Source organism: Gracilinanus agilis, chromosome 5 (genome assembly GCF_016433145.1).
Source record: "Gracilinanus agilis isolate LMUSP501 chromosome 5, AgileGrace, whole genome shotgun sequence".
NCBI classification, from domain to species: Eukaryota; Metazoa; Chordata; class Mammalia; order Didelphimorphia; family Didelphidae; genus Gracilinanus; species Gracilinanus agilis.
The window spans coordinates 73,754,078-73,772,418 of record NC_058134.1 but is presented as its reverse complement, the minus strand read 5'-3'; the positions used below and the strand labels follow the sequence as shown (position 1 = coordinate 73,772,418).

Genomic DNA, 18,341 nt, shown 5'->3' with positions numbered 1-18,341 from the left:
GATGGGGGTGGAGGAGAGACTATTAGATTATTGCAAAAGTGCAGAAGTGAGGCGATTAAGAGCCTACATTAGGGTGGTGACCGTGTCAGAGGAGAGAAGGGGGCATAGAATTGACAAGCTCCAATCAATTGGAAGTAATTGGAGATGATAGTGAAGAATCAAGGATTGTATGTAGGTAGGAGCATGGGTGACTAGGAGAAAGAAGTGCCCTTAGCAGGAATAGTAAGAAGAGAGGGTCTGGTGGCTCTTGGGACAACTGGGATCCATCTGGGATATCCATCTGGGATAACTTTAAAACATCTTCTTTTTTATCCTTTAGTAAATCTATATTTTTTCCAAAGAGATAAACAGAGATATAATTCAATACCTTAAAAAAGCCCTGTTAGACCAATACAGATGGATCTTCTCTTTGCTTTATTAGCTAACCATCATGAATTGCTAATTGCATAAACAATTAAGTTTTATCACAATTTATCAGAATTGTAACTATAGATCTTCTAAACTTTGTATTCCTATATGGATTTGGCTTATTTGAGTTTGTTACATTTGTCTCACTGCCTCTTGACTCCTCCACTGCCTCCAAACATACTAATGTCTCCCTCATTTTCAAAAAAATTCTCATGCCATCCTTCCATCCCGACGGTTATGCTTTGTCTCGTCTGCCCTTTGTAGATAAACTTCTTGGGAAGACTATCTACAATAAATGCCTTCATTTTCTCACTTCTCATTCTCTTAATCCCCTAAAATCCAGCTTCCAATTTCATCATTTAGCCAAAAGTGCTTGTTTCAATGATTTCCTCATTGTCAAACCCATTGACTTTTTCTCGGTCCTTAATCTTCTTGACCTCTTTGAAGTCTTTTGACACTGTTGATCCCCTTTTTCTCCTTAATACACACTTCTCTCTAGATTTGGTGGACAGCACTCTTTCCTGGTCCTCTTATTCCCTATCTGATCACTTCTTCACAGTCTCTTTTGCAGGATCATCATCCAGGTCACAATCTATGACCATAAATGTTCCACAGGGCTCTGTTCTAGCCCCTCTTCTTTTCTCCTTCTATACTAATTCACTTGATCGTGTCATTGATCCTAATGGATTTAATTATCATCACCATGCTGATGATTCTCCTACCTACTTTGCAAGTTCTCTCCAATGTACCCTCTTCTCTCTTCTGCCTCCTGCTGCAGGCTCTTCTCACCTCACATCTAGACTACTGCAAAATAGCCTGCTGGTTGGCCTGCCTGCCACAAGTCTTTCCCAACTCCAGTCCATCCTCCATTCAACTGCCAAAGGCTTTTTCCTGAACTGTGAGTCCAACCATGTACTACCTTTCCCTTTGTCTCCCACTCAATAAACTTCATAGGCTCCCTATCACTTCCAGGATCAAATACAAAATCCTCTGTTTAGCATTCAAAGCCCTTAATAACCTCCCCCTCCGCTTCCCAATTCTATTCTTATAATTTATATCCTTTCTTTCATCTAAAAATCTGCCTTCCTTGGTATTCCATAAAGAAGACTATGTCTGGATTCCTGGCATTTTCTTTAACTGTCTTTAATACCAGAATGTTCTCCCTCCCTATTTCTGCCTCTCCTGCATCCTTTAAGTACCAACTAAAATCTCACCTTCTATAGGAAGCCTTTCTGATCTCACTATTTCCCATTTACCTGTTTATAGCTTATTTGTATGTATTTGTTGCTTGTTTCTGCCATTAGATTGGGAACGCCTCAAAGGAGGGGACTTTTCTTTCTGGCATTTTTTCTATATCCTCAGCTCTTAGTACAGTGCCTGACTTAAAAGATGCTTATTAAGTGCTTAGTGATTAACAGTGTCTTTTCTTACCAGATACTTTATTTTGTTGAAGAGACTCTTGGGAACGTCTTGATGAAACATCTATCCATGCTGGAGTTGGACTGACTTCTTTTGTGTCGTCTAATAAATCATCTATATTTATCTCTAAAGAGATTTTTTAAATTTTTTTTAAAGATTTAGAAATTCAATTCTTTTCAAACCTTGCTGGGTCAGTATAGATCTAATCCTTCTTTGCCTTACTGGACAGCTTCCATGAGTTACTGTTGCCTAAGCAAGTATTTCAATCATAATTTATCAAAATTATAACTGGAGATGTTTTATACTTTGTCTTCCTAGACGCATTTAATTTCTTTTTTGTGTTACATTTGTTATTATATATTTCTGATCATGTCCTAGGTTATATATCTATAAGATGTTCTAGAGAAATATCTTGCCAATTTATCATTGAAACATGTGAATTGTAACACTTGCTGAAGATTAGAAGTGGTCACAAAATCCTAATGTTTGAAGAGATCAATAACTAGTCATCCTTTAGATGCCACACTTCCCCCTATATTAAAATATATTTGTCTGAAGTAAAACAGCCTATTAGTAGTTTTTCTGTTATTAAGTCATGCTCTCATGAAAGGAGAAAGTCCAGACATGGGAAGTAATAGTTTTGCTCTATTCTAACTGTGTTAGAGTTCAGTTCCTATTTTAACAGGGTATTTGAAACCATGCCAATTAAAGTATACTTGAAAAAAATTGAAGCTATTAGCATCAGGAAAAGAGGACTTGGTGGGAATATCATAGTTGCCATCAAGTATTTGAAAGACTGTTTTATGGAACAGGATTTAAGTATTCTTTGTGGCCCAGAGAGCAAACTTAAAGCCGGTGGGGACAATTTATGGGTTGGCAAACATGATTAACTTCTAGGTCTTTTTTCTATCACTGTCACGTATAAACAAATTTCAGAATCCTACCATTATAATTCCCTACTTACCAACTACTTTGTCTAAGGTTAATTGTTGTATTAGACTTGTAATTGACAGAGACACATCAGAAAGTCTTGAGGGGTTTTCTTTATTGGCTGGGATGAAGAAAAAAAAAGAAAATAGATATTGTTACAGATGAAATAAAATTACTTGCTAATTATTTACTAACCTTTAACTTCTATGTGGAAGCATGTATGTATGTATGCAAATACCTGGTCTTTTGTTATGTTCCCCCCCCCCCGTGCCTATCTTGTTTAATTTCTTTGAATATTTCAGCTCTCTATTTAAGGCTATATGTTCAAATACATACATATATACGTCTATATATTATAGTGTCCTTCCTTTCAAATTATTTTGTATTTAATTACTTTGTACAATTTTCATTTATTTACTTTGTTTTTATATTAACATTACATTTATGTATGCTATGTATATTTATAAATATATTATAAGGGTATTTATCATCTTCTCCATTAGAATATAGGACCCTTGTGAATAGAGCCTGTTTCATTCTTTGTATTTTTCCCCAGTGTCTAGAGCAGTGGTTCCCAAACTTTTTTGGCCTACTGCCCCCTTTCCAGAAAAAATATTACTTAGCCCCCTGGAAATTAATTTAAAAAATTTTAATAGGGGGCAGCTGGGTAGCTCAGTGGAGTGAGAGTCAGGCCTAGAGACAGGAGGTCCTAGGTTCAAATTCGGCCTCAGACACTTCCCAGCTGTGTGACCCTGGGCAAGTCACTTGACCCCCATTGCCCACCCTTACCAATCTTCCACCTATGAGACAATACACCGAAGTACAAGGGTTTAAAAAAATTTTTTAATAGCAATTAATAGGAAAGATAAATGCACCTGTGGCCATCACTGCCTCCCTGGATTGCTGCAGCACCCACCAAGGGGCAGTAGTGCCCACTTTGGGAACCACGGGGCTAGTACAATGTCTGGAACATAGCAGAGGCTTAATACTTTCAATGTTTGTTAATTAATTAATAGGGAAATGAGAGGAGTATTTTCTCTGCAGAATATTCAGCAGCGTGAAAAATTCTCACCATCTCTCTAAGTTTTCAGATTCTTAAAAACTACGTACAGAACCAAATCAGAACATCACAAAGTGGCATAATCCTCCTGGTTTGCTCATTTAGATATTGTACTCAATTCACCATTTTTTGGTCTTTAAGTACAAAAAACGTACTGAAATATGTACAGTGCTGAACCCTCTTATCTTGCTCTCTGCATCCCAAAAGAATATGAAGATATAATAACAACCTGGAGAAAATGTCAATAAAAACTAAACAAGATTTGTTGGCATTCCATTTCTTTATTTTTCAACATCTATTTTATTTTTATTGATTCCCTTAGTTTGAAGATATCAAGATAAAAATTAAATAAAAGAATATATATTTGTAGACCTAAGATCAAATCCTATTGAATCAATTTCAAATAGTTATTAAAAATATATGCTAATATTATAATTACTGCTGATAATGTGATCTTGGATAATTGTATTTCTCTGACCGTTTAATTCAAAAACTAGATCCAAAAGATTTGTCAATGATCTCACCGATGTCTGACCTACAAAATTACATATATTTTCTTCAATAGGTTAAAAAAAATTAAGCATGTATTTTTATAAGAATTTGGGGGAAAGAATGAGATACTTATTTTCTTGTTGCATTAATTTAATTCCTCTTCTGAAAATATGTGAGAGTCCCACAAAATCCCCTCTACTTTTAGGGGGAAGATAGGAATAGAAAAATCATGATCAATATGCCATTAAAAATGAACATATAAGATTTGACAAGAAAGTAGGAATCATTCTAATTATATTCATACGTAAAATAGCAATATTTATTATTTTCTTTCAAAGTTTCCTAGGCTATCAAAGGCTAAGCAATAATCTTGGAATAGGAAAAACCTTGGTTCAATTCCTGCTTCTGCCAACTATTGCCTGAAGAGGGGAGGCAGGAATAAACATTTATTAAGTATCTCCAATGTACCAGGCACTATTCTAAGCACTTTAAAAATGTCATGTCACTTGATTTTCCCAACAGGACACTGAGGTAGATGCTATTATCATCCCTATTTTACAGTTGAGGAAACTGAGGCAGACAGAAGATAAGTGAATTGCTAGGATCATAAAACTAGTAGGTGCCGGAGGCTGGATTTGGACTTATCTTTTGGACTCTAGGTTTGACCCTCTGTGCCCTGAGCCACCTGTATGCTTGGAACCACTTAGCCCTGCCTCTGAACCACCATCTCAGACAATTCTCTGAGATTCTAAGATCTGCAGCAACTATGACTCTGCCTTATTAGAGAGAGCTTCCTCACCCAGGACTGCCTACATTTATGAAATCACAAATCCAGATAAAAAGAAAAAACTGATGGTTATTCTATACGATGGAGTATGCAAAGTTTGACAACAATGTTAATAAGGATCATTTTTGTGCATAACTCAGTCTGATAAGTTTCTGGCCATGTTTGAGGGACATATTGTTCTTGTATAGTTGTTTCTGCCTCTTCCTGACCCTATTTGGGGTTTTCTTGGCAAAAATACCAAAATGGTTTGCCATTTATTTCTCCAGATCATTTTACTTCAAATGAGGAACTGAGGTAAACAAGTTTAATAAACTTGACCAGAGTCAGATGGATGATAAGTCTCTGAGATCAGATTTGAACTCAGAAAAAAGGAGTCTTCCTGACTCCAGGACCAGCACTCTATCCACTGTGCCACCCAGCTGATTTGAATGACATAAAGGCTTTCCATTTTTCTATTTTTTTCTAGACTATCAAAGACCAGGACAAACTTTACAGAGAAAAGTGTAATATGACTCTGACACATTTATAAAATATAAAATCAATTTTCTCTTAATATAATTCAAAAACATTAACTGTTATACTTACTGAATAGATCTTCCCAGCTTGGACATGGACCAGGCAAAACAATTTTCTTTTCAACTTCATCCTCTTCATTCACTAAAATAATTATATACTTTTTTCAATTTAATAATGAAAAAACTATTTAAATAGAACTACTGTGAGAATTGTAGAAATGGATGAGACATTTATTTTTCCCTATTGAATTAATTTATTCATTTTCTCTTTTGAAAACTTGAAATTTGATACCATTCTGATCATTTTCATGTGAATAGATGACTATATTGTAAGCATATTGACGATGAAGAGCGGGCAGTGGTCAGAAACAAAACAGACATTTGAAGGAAGGTCAGGGTAAAAAGAGAGAGAAAAGGCGAAACAGAAGAAAACAGTATGGAGGGAAATATATAATTAGTAATCATAACTGTGAATATGAATAAGATGAACTCATCCATAAAATGGAAGCAGATAGCAGAATGAATTAGAAACCAGAATCTAACAATAGGTTGTTTTAAAAAATATATTTGAAACAGAAAGATAATAAAATAAACCCACCTAAATCATCAGCATTTCTATGTATTACCAATAAAGCCAAGAAGCAAGAGATAGAAAAAGAAGTTCCATATTAAATTAACAATAGATAACATAAAATACTTGGGAGTCCACCTGCCAAGATAAACCCAGAAACTATATGAACGTAATTAAAACACTTTTCAGACAAATAAAGTCAGATCCAAACAACTGGAAAAATATTTTATTGCTCATGGCTAAGCTGAGAAAACATTTTGACTAAATTAATCTATTTATTCAGTGCTGTACTAGTTAAACTGCCAAAAATTATTTGATAGAGCTAGAAAAATAGTAATAAAACATGTCTGAAAGAACAAAAAGTGAAGAATATCAAGGGAATCAGTATGAAGGAAAGTAACCTAGAAGTGCCAGATCTCAAATCATATTACAAAGTGATAATCATCAAAATAATTTGGCACTGGCCAAGAAATAGAGTGGTGAATTAGTGGAATAGATCAGTTACAGGATACCTAGTAATAAACAACCATAATAATTTATTGTTTGAGTTATTAATAAGTTAATAAACCAAGCTTTGGGGACAAGAATTTACCATGTGATAAAAACTGTTGGGAAAATTGGAAAATGTTACGGCAGAGACTGGGGATAGACCAACATCTGATACCACAGACCTGGATAATGTCAACGTGGGTACATGATTAAGATATAAAGGTGATATCAGAAGCAAATTAGGGGAATATGGAATAGTTTGCCTGTCAGATCTATGGATAAGGGAAGAATTTTTGACCAAACAAAAGACAGAGAGCATTATAGGATATAAAATGTATAATTTTATTATATTTTTATTATATTTTATTATATTAAAATTTTTTGTACAAACCCTACCCCCTGTGAAAAATATGGATATATGGAGGGCACCAGGGATGTTACAATATAATCTAAATGGTTGTGGGTACACACACTGGGTTGTAGGAGAGACAGGACCAGGATGGAGAGATCAGAGTGAACAGCTAAGCTGCTGATAACTGCAAGAATGTCACCAACTGTCACCAGCTCACCACTAAGCCAGAGTCTTAGAAACAAGCAGGCAAGGTAAAAGGTTTTAACAGGTTTAATTATGTTCATCTAAAAGGTAGGATAGGGAATTCTACATTAAAACCTAAATGGCAAAACCACAGGGCAAGGGGAGGACTTCTCTACTCTAATCTTAGTGATCTAAGCAGGCAGAGCCCAAAGGAGCAGTACTGGAGTCTCTGGGTGGCTGCTTCAAACCTGGTTCCAGCCAGGCTTGACCAGCACAGCTTAGAGCTGAGGGTGGCTTTGGGGTTCTCACAGTTATCCACAGATGATCTCAGGATGCCAAAAGCCAAGGTAGTCCAAGGTACCCAAGTAGAGAGGGTGTGCTTGAGATGCTGTCCACCAGATCCCAAACTTCTCCTCTTCCCTTGGTGCAGCTCTGCAGGTCTTGTCCACTTGCTGAAAGCCACCACCACTCAGGATCCCAGGGAAATCAGGGTGCAGGCTGAGATCTCCCAGGGCTAGCAACAGTTTATGCCAACCCCTAATGGAGTCTCTCTCAGGGCACAAGCACCTACTTCCTGCTCCTTCATTCCATCTTGGAATGCTCTAGCTCCAGCCTTTCCTGCTAGGTCCCCCTTAATACTTAATTACTAACTAATCTTCCTTGCAACATCCCCAATAAAAGATTAGAAGGAAAGAAGAGATCGGGGGGGGGGGAATTTTATAGCAACTCTTTCTGATAAAGGTTTCATTTCTCAAATATATAGAGAACTAACTCAAGTTAACAAAAATATGTCATTATCTTATTTGCAAATGGTCAAAGGATATTAGCAGGCAATTTTCCAAACTATCTATACTCATGAAAAATGTTCTAAATCATTATTTTAAAAAATCCTCACCTTGTGTCTTAGAATTAATTCTAATAATCAGTTCCAAGGCAGAAGATGGGTAAGGATTCAGCAACTGGGGTTCAGTCATTTGCTCAGGGTTGCACAGCTAGGAAGTATATCTGAGGTCAGATTTGAATCTAGAACCTCCTTTCTCCAGGACTGGCTCTCTATCCACTGAGCCAGCTAGCTGCCCTCAAAATCACTCTTGATTAGAGACATGCAAATCAAAACTCTGAGGCATCATCTCACACCTATTATATTGGTCAATATAGCAGAAAAGGAAAATATAAATGTTGGAGGGGATGTGAGAAAATTGGGACACTACTGCATTGTTGGTAGACTTATGATCTGATCCAACCAAAATTGCTCTGGAGAGCAATTTTGATCTATGCCTAAGAGGCTCTGAAACTGCATACCCTTTGATCCAGCAATACTATCACTAAGTCTGTATCCCAAAGATATTATTTTTTTTAAAAAAGGGGTGGGAGTGGCAGGACCTATTTGGACAAAAATATTTATACCAAGTCTTTTTGCGACAGCAAAGATTTGGAAATCGAGAGATTGTCTATTAGTTGGAGAATAGCTGAACAAATTGTATTATATGATTGTAATGGAATATTTTTGTACGATAAGAAATGACAAGTATGATGATTTTGGAAAAACATGTAAAGACTTATAGGACCTGATGCAAAGTGAAGTGAGCAGAACCAGAAAGACATTATACACAGTAACAGCAAAAATTTTTCATGAATAACTTTGAATGTGACCTAATTATTCTCAGCAATGCAGTGATACAAGACAATACCAGAGACTTATGATTAAAAATGCCATCTGACTTTAGGGAAAGAAGTGATGGCATCTAAATGTCATCTGCCTCTAGGGAAAGAAGTGATGGCATCTGAATGCAGACTGAAACTACTATATTTCACTTTCTTTCTTAATTTTCTTTTTTAGATCTCTTCCATAAAATAACTAATATGGAAAAATATTTTACATGATTGCACATGAAAAATATATACCAGTCTCAGAGATGGGAGAGGGGTGAGAGGGATGGAAGGTAAAAGGAAGGGTAGAAAGGAGAGAAGGAATTTGGAACTCAATGTTTAAAAAATGAATATTAAAAAATATTTTATACAAAACAAACACAGCAATTATATGAAAACAACTACAAAACACTTTCCAGACAAATAAAACTGGATCTAAACAACTGGAAAGCCATTGATTGCTCATGGGTAGGACGAGCTAACATAATAAAAATGAACATTCTACCCAAATTAATTTACCTATTTAGCGCCATACCTATCAAACTACCAAAAAACTTCTTTACTGAATTAGAAAAAACTATAACAAATTTCATTTGGAACAACAAAAGATCAAGAATATCAATTGAATCAATGAAAAAAAATGTGAAGGAAGGGGGCCTAGCAGTACCAGATATTAAACTATACTATAAAGCAGCAGTCATCAAAACAATATGGTACCGACTAAGAGACAGAGAGGAGGATCAGTGGAATAGACTTGGGGTAAATGACATCAGCAAGACAGTGTATGATAAACCCAAAGAGCCCAACTTTTTGGGAATCCACTATTTGACAAAAACTGCTGGGAAATTTGGAAAACAATATGGGGGAGATTAGGTTTAGATCAACATCTCACACCCTACACCAAGATAAATTCAGAATGGGTGAATGACTTGAATATAAAGAGGGAAACTATAAATAAATTAAGTGAACACAGAATAGTATACTTGTCAGATCTTTGGGAAAGGAAAGAATTTAAAACCAAGCAAGAGTTAGAGAAAATTACAATATGTAAATTAAATGGTTCTGATTATATTAAGCTAAAAAGCTTTTGTATAAACAAAAACAATGTAGTCAAAATCAGAAGGGAAACAACAAATTGGGAAAAAATCTTTATAACGAAAAACTCTGACAGTGGTCTAATTACTCAAATATACAAGGAGTTAAAGCAATTGTGTAAAAAATCAAGCCATTCCCCAATTGATAAATGGGCAAGAGACATGAATAGGAAATTTTCAGGTAAAGAAATCAAAAGTATCAATAAGCACATGAGAAAGTGTTCCAAATCTCTAATAATTAGAGAAATGCAAATCAAAACAACTCTGAGGTATCACCTCACACCTAGCAGATTGGCTAAAATGAAAGAAGGGGAGAGTAATGAATGTTGGAGGGGATGTGGCAAAATTGGGACATTAATGCATTGCTGGTGGAGTTGTGAACTGATCCAGCCATTCTGGCTGGCAATTTGGAACTATGCTCAAAGGGCTATAAAAGAATGCTTGCCCTTTGATCCAGCCATACCATTGTTGGGTTTGTACCCCAAAGAGATCATAGATAAACAGACTTGTACGAAAATATTTATAGCTGCACTTTTTGTGGTGGCAAAAAACTGGAAAAGGATGGTATGTCCTTCAATTGGGAAATGGCTGAACAAATTGTGGTATCTGCTGGTGATGGAATACTATTGTGCTAAAAGGAATAACAAACTGGAGAAGTTCCAGGTGAACTGGAGAGACCTCCAGGAACTGATGCAGAGTGAAAGGAGCAGAGCCAGAAGAACACTATACACAGAGACTGATATACTGTGGTAAAATCGAATGTAATGGACTTCTGTACCAGCAGCAATACAAAAACCCAGGACAATTCTGAGGGATTTATGGTAAAGAACGCTACCCACATCCAGAGGAAGGACTGCAGGAGAGGAAACATATAAGAAAAACAGCTGCTTGAACACAAGGGTTGGGGTGGACAAGATTGAGGATGTGGACTCGAAACTACCACACCAGTGCAACTACCAACAATTTGGAAATAGGTCTTGATCAAGGACACATGATAAAACCAGTGGAAATGTGTGTCGGCCATGGATGGGGGGAATGTGGGGGGTTGAAGGGGAAAGTAGGAGCATGAATCATGTAACCATGTTAAAAATTAATATTAATAAATGTTTAAAATTAAAAAAAATTAAAAGCATTTTCCTACAGGGAGACCTCAGCTTCAAAAAATATTTTATATGTAAATTGAGAAAAACAAAATATTATTTTAACAAAGAAACAGAAAGACTACACCCAGATTAAAAATAAGGGACTAGAGAAGAATCTATTATGCTTCATCTGAAGTATAAAAGGAAGGGGTAGCATGAACTCAGACAAAGTAGAAGCAAAAAAGACCTAATTAAAGAGATAATCAGGGAAATACATTTTGCTAAAAGGTGCTATGCATGATGAATATCAAAACGATTTAGAACAAATTTCTCTCACAAAGGTCTCATTTCTCAAATATATAAGGACCTAAGTCAAATTTATTTTTTAAAAAGTCATTCCCCAACTGATAATGATCAAAGATATAAACAAGTGGCTTTCAGAAGAAAAAATAGAAGTTATCTATAATCATGTGAAAAAATGCTCTAAATACTATTGTTTAGAGATGTACAAATTAAAACAACTCTTATACCTATCCAAATGGCATATGCTGGAGGAAGTGTGGAAAAAAAGAGACACAAAAATGGAGAATAATTTGGAACGATATCCAAAGAGCTATATAAAACTGCACATGCCCTGGACCCTGCAATACTACTACTAGGTCTATATCCCAAAGAGATAAGAAAAAATAAGGACTTATATGTACAAAAATATTTATAGCAGTATTTTTTATGGCAGCAAAGAATTGGAAATGGAGAGGATGTCCGTCAATTTGGGAATGATTGAACAAGTTGTGGCATATGATTTTCATGGAATGATGAGGGCAATGATTTCAGAAAAACTTGGATTGACTTACATGAACTGAAGCAAAGTGAAGTGACCAGAACCAGGAGATTATTGTTCCCAGTAAGAACAATATTGTTATGTTGATCATCTCTCCTCAATACAATGATCTAAGATAATTCTGAAAGATTCATGATGAAATATACTATTTATCTCCAGAGAGAGAAAATTGATCAACTTTGACTGTAAATTGAAATATAATTCTTACTTTGTTTTTCTTGGTTTTGTGATAGCTAATATGGAATTGTTTTACATGATTTCACATGTATATTTGATATAATATTGTTTGCCTTCTCAACCAGTGGGAGAGGGGCTGGAAAAAGAATTTATAACAAAAAAATTAAAGAACATATAATTATTTTTAAAATTTTAGAATTAAAATAATCTTATATAAGGAAAAGTTACCTAACTACTAGAACTCTCCAAAAGCCAAATGAGGTATTTGAATAAAGATGGAACAATCATATATACATGTCACAGAGGAGATTCTTATCTAGATGACTAGATGGTCTCTAAAATCCCTTCTAGTTTTGAAATTTTGTCAGTGGGTCATTTAACCTTTTTATTATAATCTAATTTAATCTCATTCATTCACAATTTTTATTCTGATATTCAAAATCATAGGCAAAACGAAGGTTAAATAGTTGACTCATCAAAAAGATATCAATAAAAACAACCTCTTGATTAATATAATATTAATACATAGTTTAAAGACACTTTAAATATTATTTACTTACAACTGATAATTTCTATTTGTTCATCTTCATTTGGTTGAGCTTTCTTTGGTCCGTTTGGCACCAATCCTAGGTGTGTAGGAGAAAGACTTTCATCAGTAACTTTGACAATTTCCTGATCTATAAAATTAACAGTTAATTTATACTTATATAGTACTTCAGAATTTGGAAAAAAAAATTCAAACATCTCATTTGATCTTTACAACAATGCTATTAAGTAAACACTACAAATTTTATTATTTTCATTTTATACTTAGGAAAACTGAGGCTCAGAGAGACACTTGCTTAGAGAGGGACTCAGACTCCTGAGACTTGCCCAGAATCATACAGCTAATTAAGCTGAGGAAGGATCTTAATTCAAGTGTTCCTGGCTCACATCCGTTATTCTGTCCACTATATATTGTTGTCTCATCCTTAAAGGATAGGATCTTTCAGTTTATTTATTAGGGGAAAGTTAACACCTACTGCAAAAACTCCAGAAAAGAACAAAAAAAGCATTCCTTTCCTTATTTATTAACCAATCTTCCACTTCTAAAATATATAACTGCATTCCCAGCAAGATTTGTTCCCTCTACTTATAAAAAAAACCCATTCCTTACCAGTGCAACTAGATTTAATATCATCAAGGGCAGGAACTATATTTCCTATTCTTATTGAATCCCTCCCTTATCCCTCCCATTCACCAGCCTACTCAAGCCTAGACTTAGTCACAGAATTGTCCCATAATATTATCACATGCCTAGTACTTAATCCAAAAGGAAAACAGATAGTAGTCTAGAGAAGAAAGCAGAAACAATTAAATAGTTTTGAAATGCAGACAAGGAATGAGTGCATTTGTATATACCATGTATAGATAGAGAGCATCCTGATGATTCAGTGGATAGAGTGATGGACCTAAAGTCAGAAAGACATTTTCCTGAGTTCAAATTTGGCCTCAGATACTTAATAACTGTGTGACCCTGGGGAAGTCACTCAACCCTGTTTGCCATAATTTCCTCAACTATAAAATGATCTGGAGACGGAAATGGCAAACTATTTCAGTATTTTTACCAAGAAAATCCCAAATATTGTCACAAAGTGTCAGATACAACTGAAATGACTGAACAAAAGTGCACACAGATGAAATTATGTAATGACATGTAATGACAAATTCTTTAGGTTGAAGAAGGTTTGTCTATATGAAGAGGAGACACTGATGTGGATGTGTTATATGCTAATTAATCGCAAAGAATAACATTTTGGAGAGATGAACCATATTCTAAAATTATTTGCAAAAATACATCAATTGTCAAATTTCCACTACATTAGCAAGATTCTTACTGGGTTCTGTATAAGTCTGCTCAATCTTGTTTTGCAGAGCAGCCAAATAAGTTGCCACTTAAAAAAAAAGAAAGAAAACAATTAATATGTGCTTAATATGTATATGTATGCTTATATAATACATGTATACATTATCTTATTCAAATTAATCCAGAATTTAAATTAACTACTGAAAAAGGGGCAAGTGATGAGTTGCCAAAAACCAGGCATTCAAAAATTATTCCATGAGGTATAGATTTAAACATTTTTCCTCTTAAGATATTAAGTTTGTCTTAAATATACAATACTGTACTGGTCTATTTCTATTAAAATGGAAGTATCAGTGGTATAAAAATTCAAAATAGATCACATACTACATAACCATTCATACTAAATCAATCTGTCAGATCAGTTTTTAGAACCTATTCTTAACCATTTTGCATACCTCACCTTCAAGTCTCACAAATTTCCTTTTCTCACACACATCTATTTTCACAAAGCTATTCTAAACAGTTGTATCCATCTATATGTTCAGAAGGGTTAGGTGCATAATGATCCTTTTAAAAGAACAGAAAAGATGACAAGAAAATGATATAACCCTAGAAATTGTGGCTTCAATAGGAATATGAATCTTCATACCTTTACCCCTTGCTTAAGTTAATTGTTTTTAACTAATCATTATTGCTAATCTTCATATCTGATGTAGAGATAACCTGATTACACAATGTGTTCAGTTTCATGGTGGATATAATATTAAACATTAAAATTATTTCAATTCAACATTTTTTCTATTATGTACAAAATAATTATTAGGTTAGGGATAGACTCGCATTTCTTTGACATTCTATTTATTCAGTTCTCTTATCAGGAGATCTTAATTTTACATAATGTATGTTTATATATAGAAAAAGAAAAAGATGTACATAAACACATATATAAATCCAAGCATTAACTAGTTAATAAGTCATTCATTGCCAGAATACCCTCCCATCTAAATTTACATTTCCTTTTGTGGGCAGCATTCATGTTGTAAAGCAGAGAGAAATGTGGTTACCTTGAAACTCATTTTCTTTGGTGCAATTCCATGCTGGGATACGAGGCTTTGGTATAAAAAAAATTTAATAATTTCTAATTAGGCACGCCAAATGATATTAACTAATTCTATATTATATGGAGAAATGGTACATACAAGATATGAATTTAAATATTGTATATTGTATTATAATAATACATAAATGACATAAAACCTAACTGCTTCAATTTTCTTTTTTAAAAAGTCTTACCTTCTGTCTTGGAATTGATACAAACATTGGTTTCAAGTCAGAATAGTGGTAAGGGATAGAATAATTAGGTTTGACTTGCCCAGAGTCTCACAGGCAGAAAATATCTGAGGCTAGATTTGAACCCAGGTCCTTTTGACTCCAAGTCTGGCATTCTTTCCCTGAGCCACTGAACTGCCCCCTATTGCTTCAATTTTCAGAGCACATCCACTATCTTATTTGATCTTTTCAAAAGTCCTGTGATGTAGGCAGGATAGTTATGGTAATCTACGCTTGATGGTCAGGAAACTAAGACTCATAGAGTTTAAATAACTTGCCCGAGATTACCTAGCTCAGTGGCAGAGACAGTATAAGCCCCAAGAAAGACCCAGTTGCTCTTTGCTAAGCAAAGTAGGGGGTCGAGTCAGCAAGTCTGGCTGGCATAAAAGCTGATGCTGAAGACAGTCTCTCCTGGCTCGTCTACTATATTACCATTTCACCCTGAGTAAATTATGACTTTAAAAACTGATGTGGTTGATCTAGCAAAGTACCCTGGGATGTTCAACATTTTTATAAATGGTTTGAATAAAACCCTAAGGATCATGATTGTCATATCTGCAGGTGACACAAGGCTAGGAAAGGTAGTTAATAAATTGGATTACTATTGGGCAGGTCCATAAAAGATTTCAAATGATTAATACAATGGACTAAATTGAATGTGACATTTAATATGGATAAATGTAAAGACCTACAATTGGTTTCAGAATTCAACCATGCAAGTACAAAGATGAGGAGGTAGAGCTAGAAACCAGTTCTCATACCATCTGAAGACTCTGATGTTATATAAGTAGAATAAGGCATAATCATGCTGACTCTGATTATTATATTTATCAATTTTGGCTTATGGGGAACGTACAACTTATTCATTAAGAGCAGAATGAATGATGTAATACTTTTAAAACTGGGGATGTGCACTTTTGAACATGTGGTGATATCTTTAGATGTCTTCAGACATGGTACTTTAGAAGTTCACAAATTGAATCTTTTAGGGTCTGCTTGAACATGGAGTGGTGTTCTGGACCCCAAACAACACATTTGGGTAGTTGAAATTGTCCTTGAGGTCCTGTGGCAACACTGACTTTGCCAAATTTGAATAGTATCAGTTCAGCAGATAGCATATGAAGTTTCTCAGGGTATGTTGTAGGTCACCAAGAAACAAAGATGTATTCACACAAGATTAGAGGCCGTGCTACAGTAGAAGACTGGTAAGGGTAAAATATATGTCACGATTCCTGGGTTTTGTAGATCATAACTATTGTATCTCCATTTTTTTCCTTAATAGTGCCTCTCTTTAACCTAAACCGAAATTGTTCTATAATCTCTGAATTTTAATGAAAGGGTAAGCCAAGGCAGACTTATCTCAACAAAGTTATATTTTATTAATGGGGTCACCACCCATCAATAAAGTAGATCTCTTGACCCTTTAAATAGCCAAAAGATCCAAATTTGAGGGTGTAATACATTTCAGAACAAAAATTATGACATTGGTCACAAGAATGGTAATATCATGGATTTAGGAAATTATGGTTAGTTACATTAAGGAAAGGACATATAGCTCATTTGGGTATCAGATCCATTCTTTTGTGAATATATAGCATCTAGCTGCATCTTGAGGACATATATACCAGACAGCAGCACCAGACATAAGGGCTCCTGGGCATAAGGGAAGGCCAAATGAAATTTGATAGAATGAGGGCTTAAGATGGATCAAAGTCAACATAAACTGGTTCTCAAGGATGGCAAACAAATATCATTCAGTTTCTCAGAGACTGAAGTTGTATGAAGTAACAAACCTCCCTTACAAGCAGGCCTGATTTACAGATGTTGCCAAGATAATAGTTCCCATGCTCCTAGTTTCTCTTTAGTTAGCTGTGTTTATGGGAGAGGTATAGTTCATACATCTAGCCTCTTTGGGGCTTCTGAGCTGCTTTGCCCAGAGACAAAGAGAATGATTGTGCCTGTTAAATGGAACACAGAATATAATTTCAGAATAGAATCATTTACAGAGTGAAATAAAACAAAATACAGAATAGAATAACAAATAAATATAAAATACCAAATCAATGTCTACTCCTTTCAGTTCATTATAGACCAGCTAGATCCCTGAAGCAAGTTCAGAGACAAAGGGCCATAACCTAAGGAGTTACAGACAAAAGAGATAAAATTTATAATTTTTAAATTCATAATTGTGAATAGAATCAATAAATGACAGAGGATCAATCTTATTCTTCTCAGTTCCATTGGAAACCTGTGGTACAGCGTGCATTTTAAAGAACCCAAGAAGAATTTTACAAATGCCTCTTATCTTAGTTTGCCAAAATTCCCATCACAACATGTTCTTTATCTTGGAGACTGATGTACCTGATATCAATTTGGGAGCAAATTATCTTTCCCTTCAACATGACTAACTGCCTATTTCTTCCAAATGTTATTACCAACAGAAAGAAACTATCACCTGGGAAAAGGAAATCTTTAGTCAAGACTTCACTCAAGATTCAATGACAATAGGACAACTGGAATCCCATACAAACTTCTCCCATATAAACTTTTCTATAAAATAAGGATAATTCTCCTAATAATACTTCACACAGTTTGATGAGGCTCAAAGGAGATATTGTATGTTTAACAGTGGCCATCCCAAGTAGCCTATGTGGGGATAGACCTGTGTCCCATGGTTCTTTTAATAAACAGGATGTACAATTAGATGATTCTGAATGATTCCCAGGTCATTCCCTCTCCTCCAACCTTCAGGGATTCAAAAAGATTGGCAGGGTGAGCCTCTGACTCGAGAGGCTACTTGTGTACTCACAATCTTCTTTCTCTCTTTTGACCATATGGTTTGGGACTGACAGTTCTCTTTTGGACTCCCATTGGAGGACGAATCATTCTCTCCTTCCCTTCTCCCTGGAAGCTAGGGTGATTGCTCTTACATAGAGATAGAAGCATATGCTTGTCTACATGAGCCTGAAACTGGATCTCTTTTGTTTTGTATTTCTTTCCCTGCGCACACAAGACTAAATAGTGATTCTGAAGAATAAACTTTTCAAGTCTGGGGGCCACCGTGAGAATGTTCAGGAATCCCTGGGTTTCTCAGTATTTACTGATATGAAAGAGGC

General features: G+C 35.1%; 1 protein-coding gene across 1 annotated transcript in view; it reads right to left on the bottom strand.

Annotated features, from left to right (window-relative positions):
• Positions 1-18,341, bottom strand: part of LOC123249833 — a 44,370-nt gene that overhangs the window by 20,642 nt on the left and 5,387 nt on the right. Inside the window, exons 2-6 of the mRNA XM_044678942.1 lie at positions 14,961-15,006; positions 13,928-13,984; positions 12,611-12,676; positions 5,682-5,753; positions 2,792-2,878 (exon numbers count right to left, since the gene is read on the bottom strand). Coding sequence (XP_044534877.1) covers positions 2,792-2,878; positions 5,682-5,753; positions 12,611-12,676; positions 13,928-13,984; positions 14,961-15,006 — 328 coding nt within the window. The remainder of the gene's footprint in view (positions 1-2,791; positions 2,879-5,681; positions 5,754-12,610; positions 12,677-13,927; positions 13,985-14,960; positions 15,007-18,341) is intronic.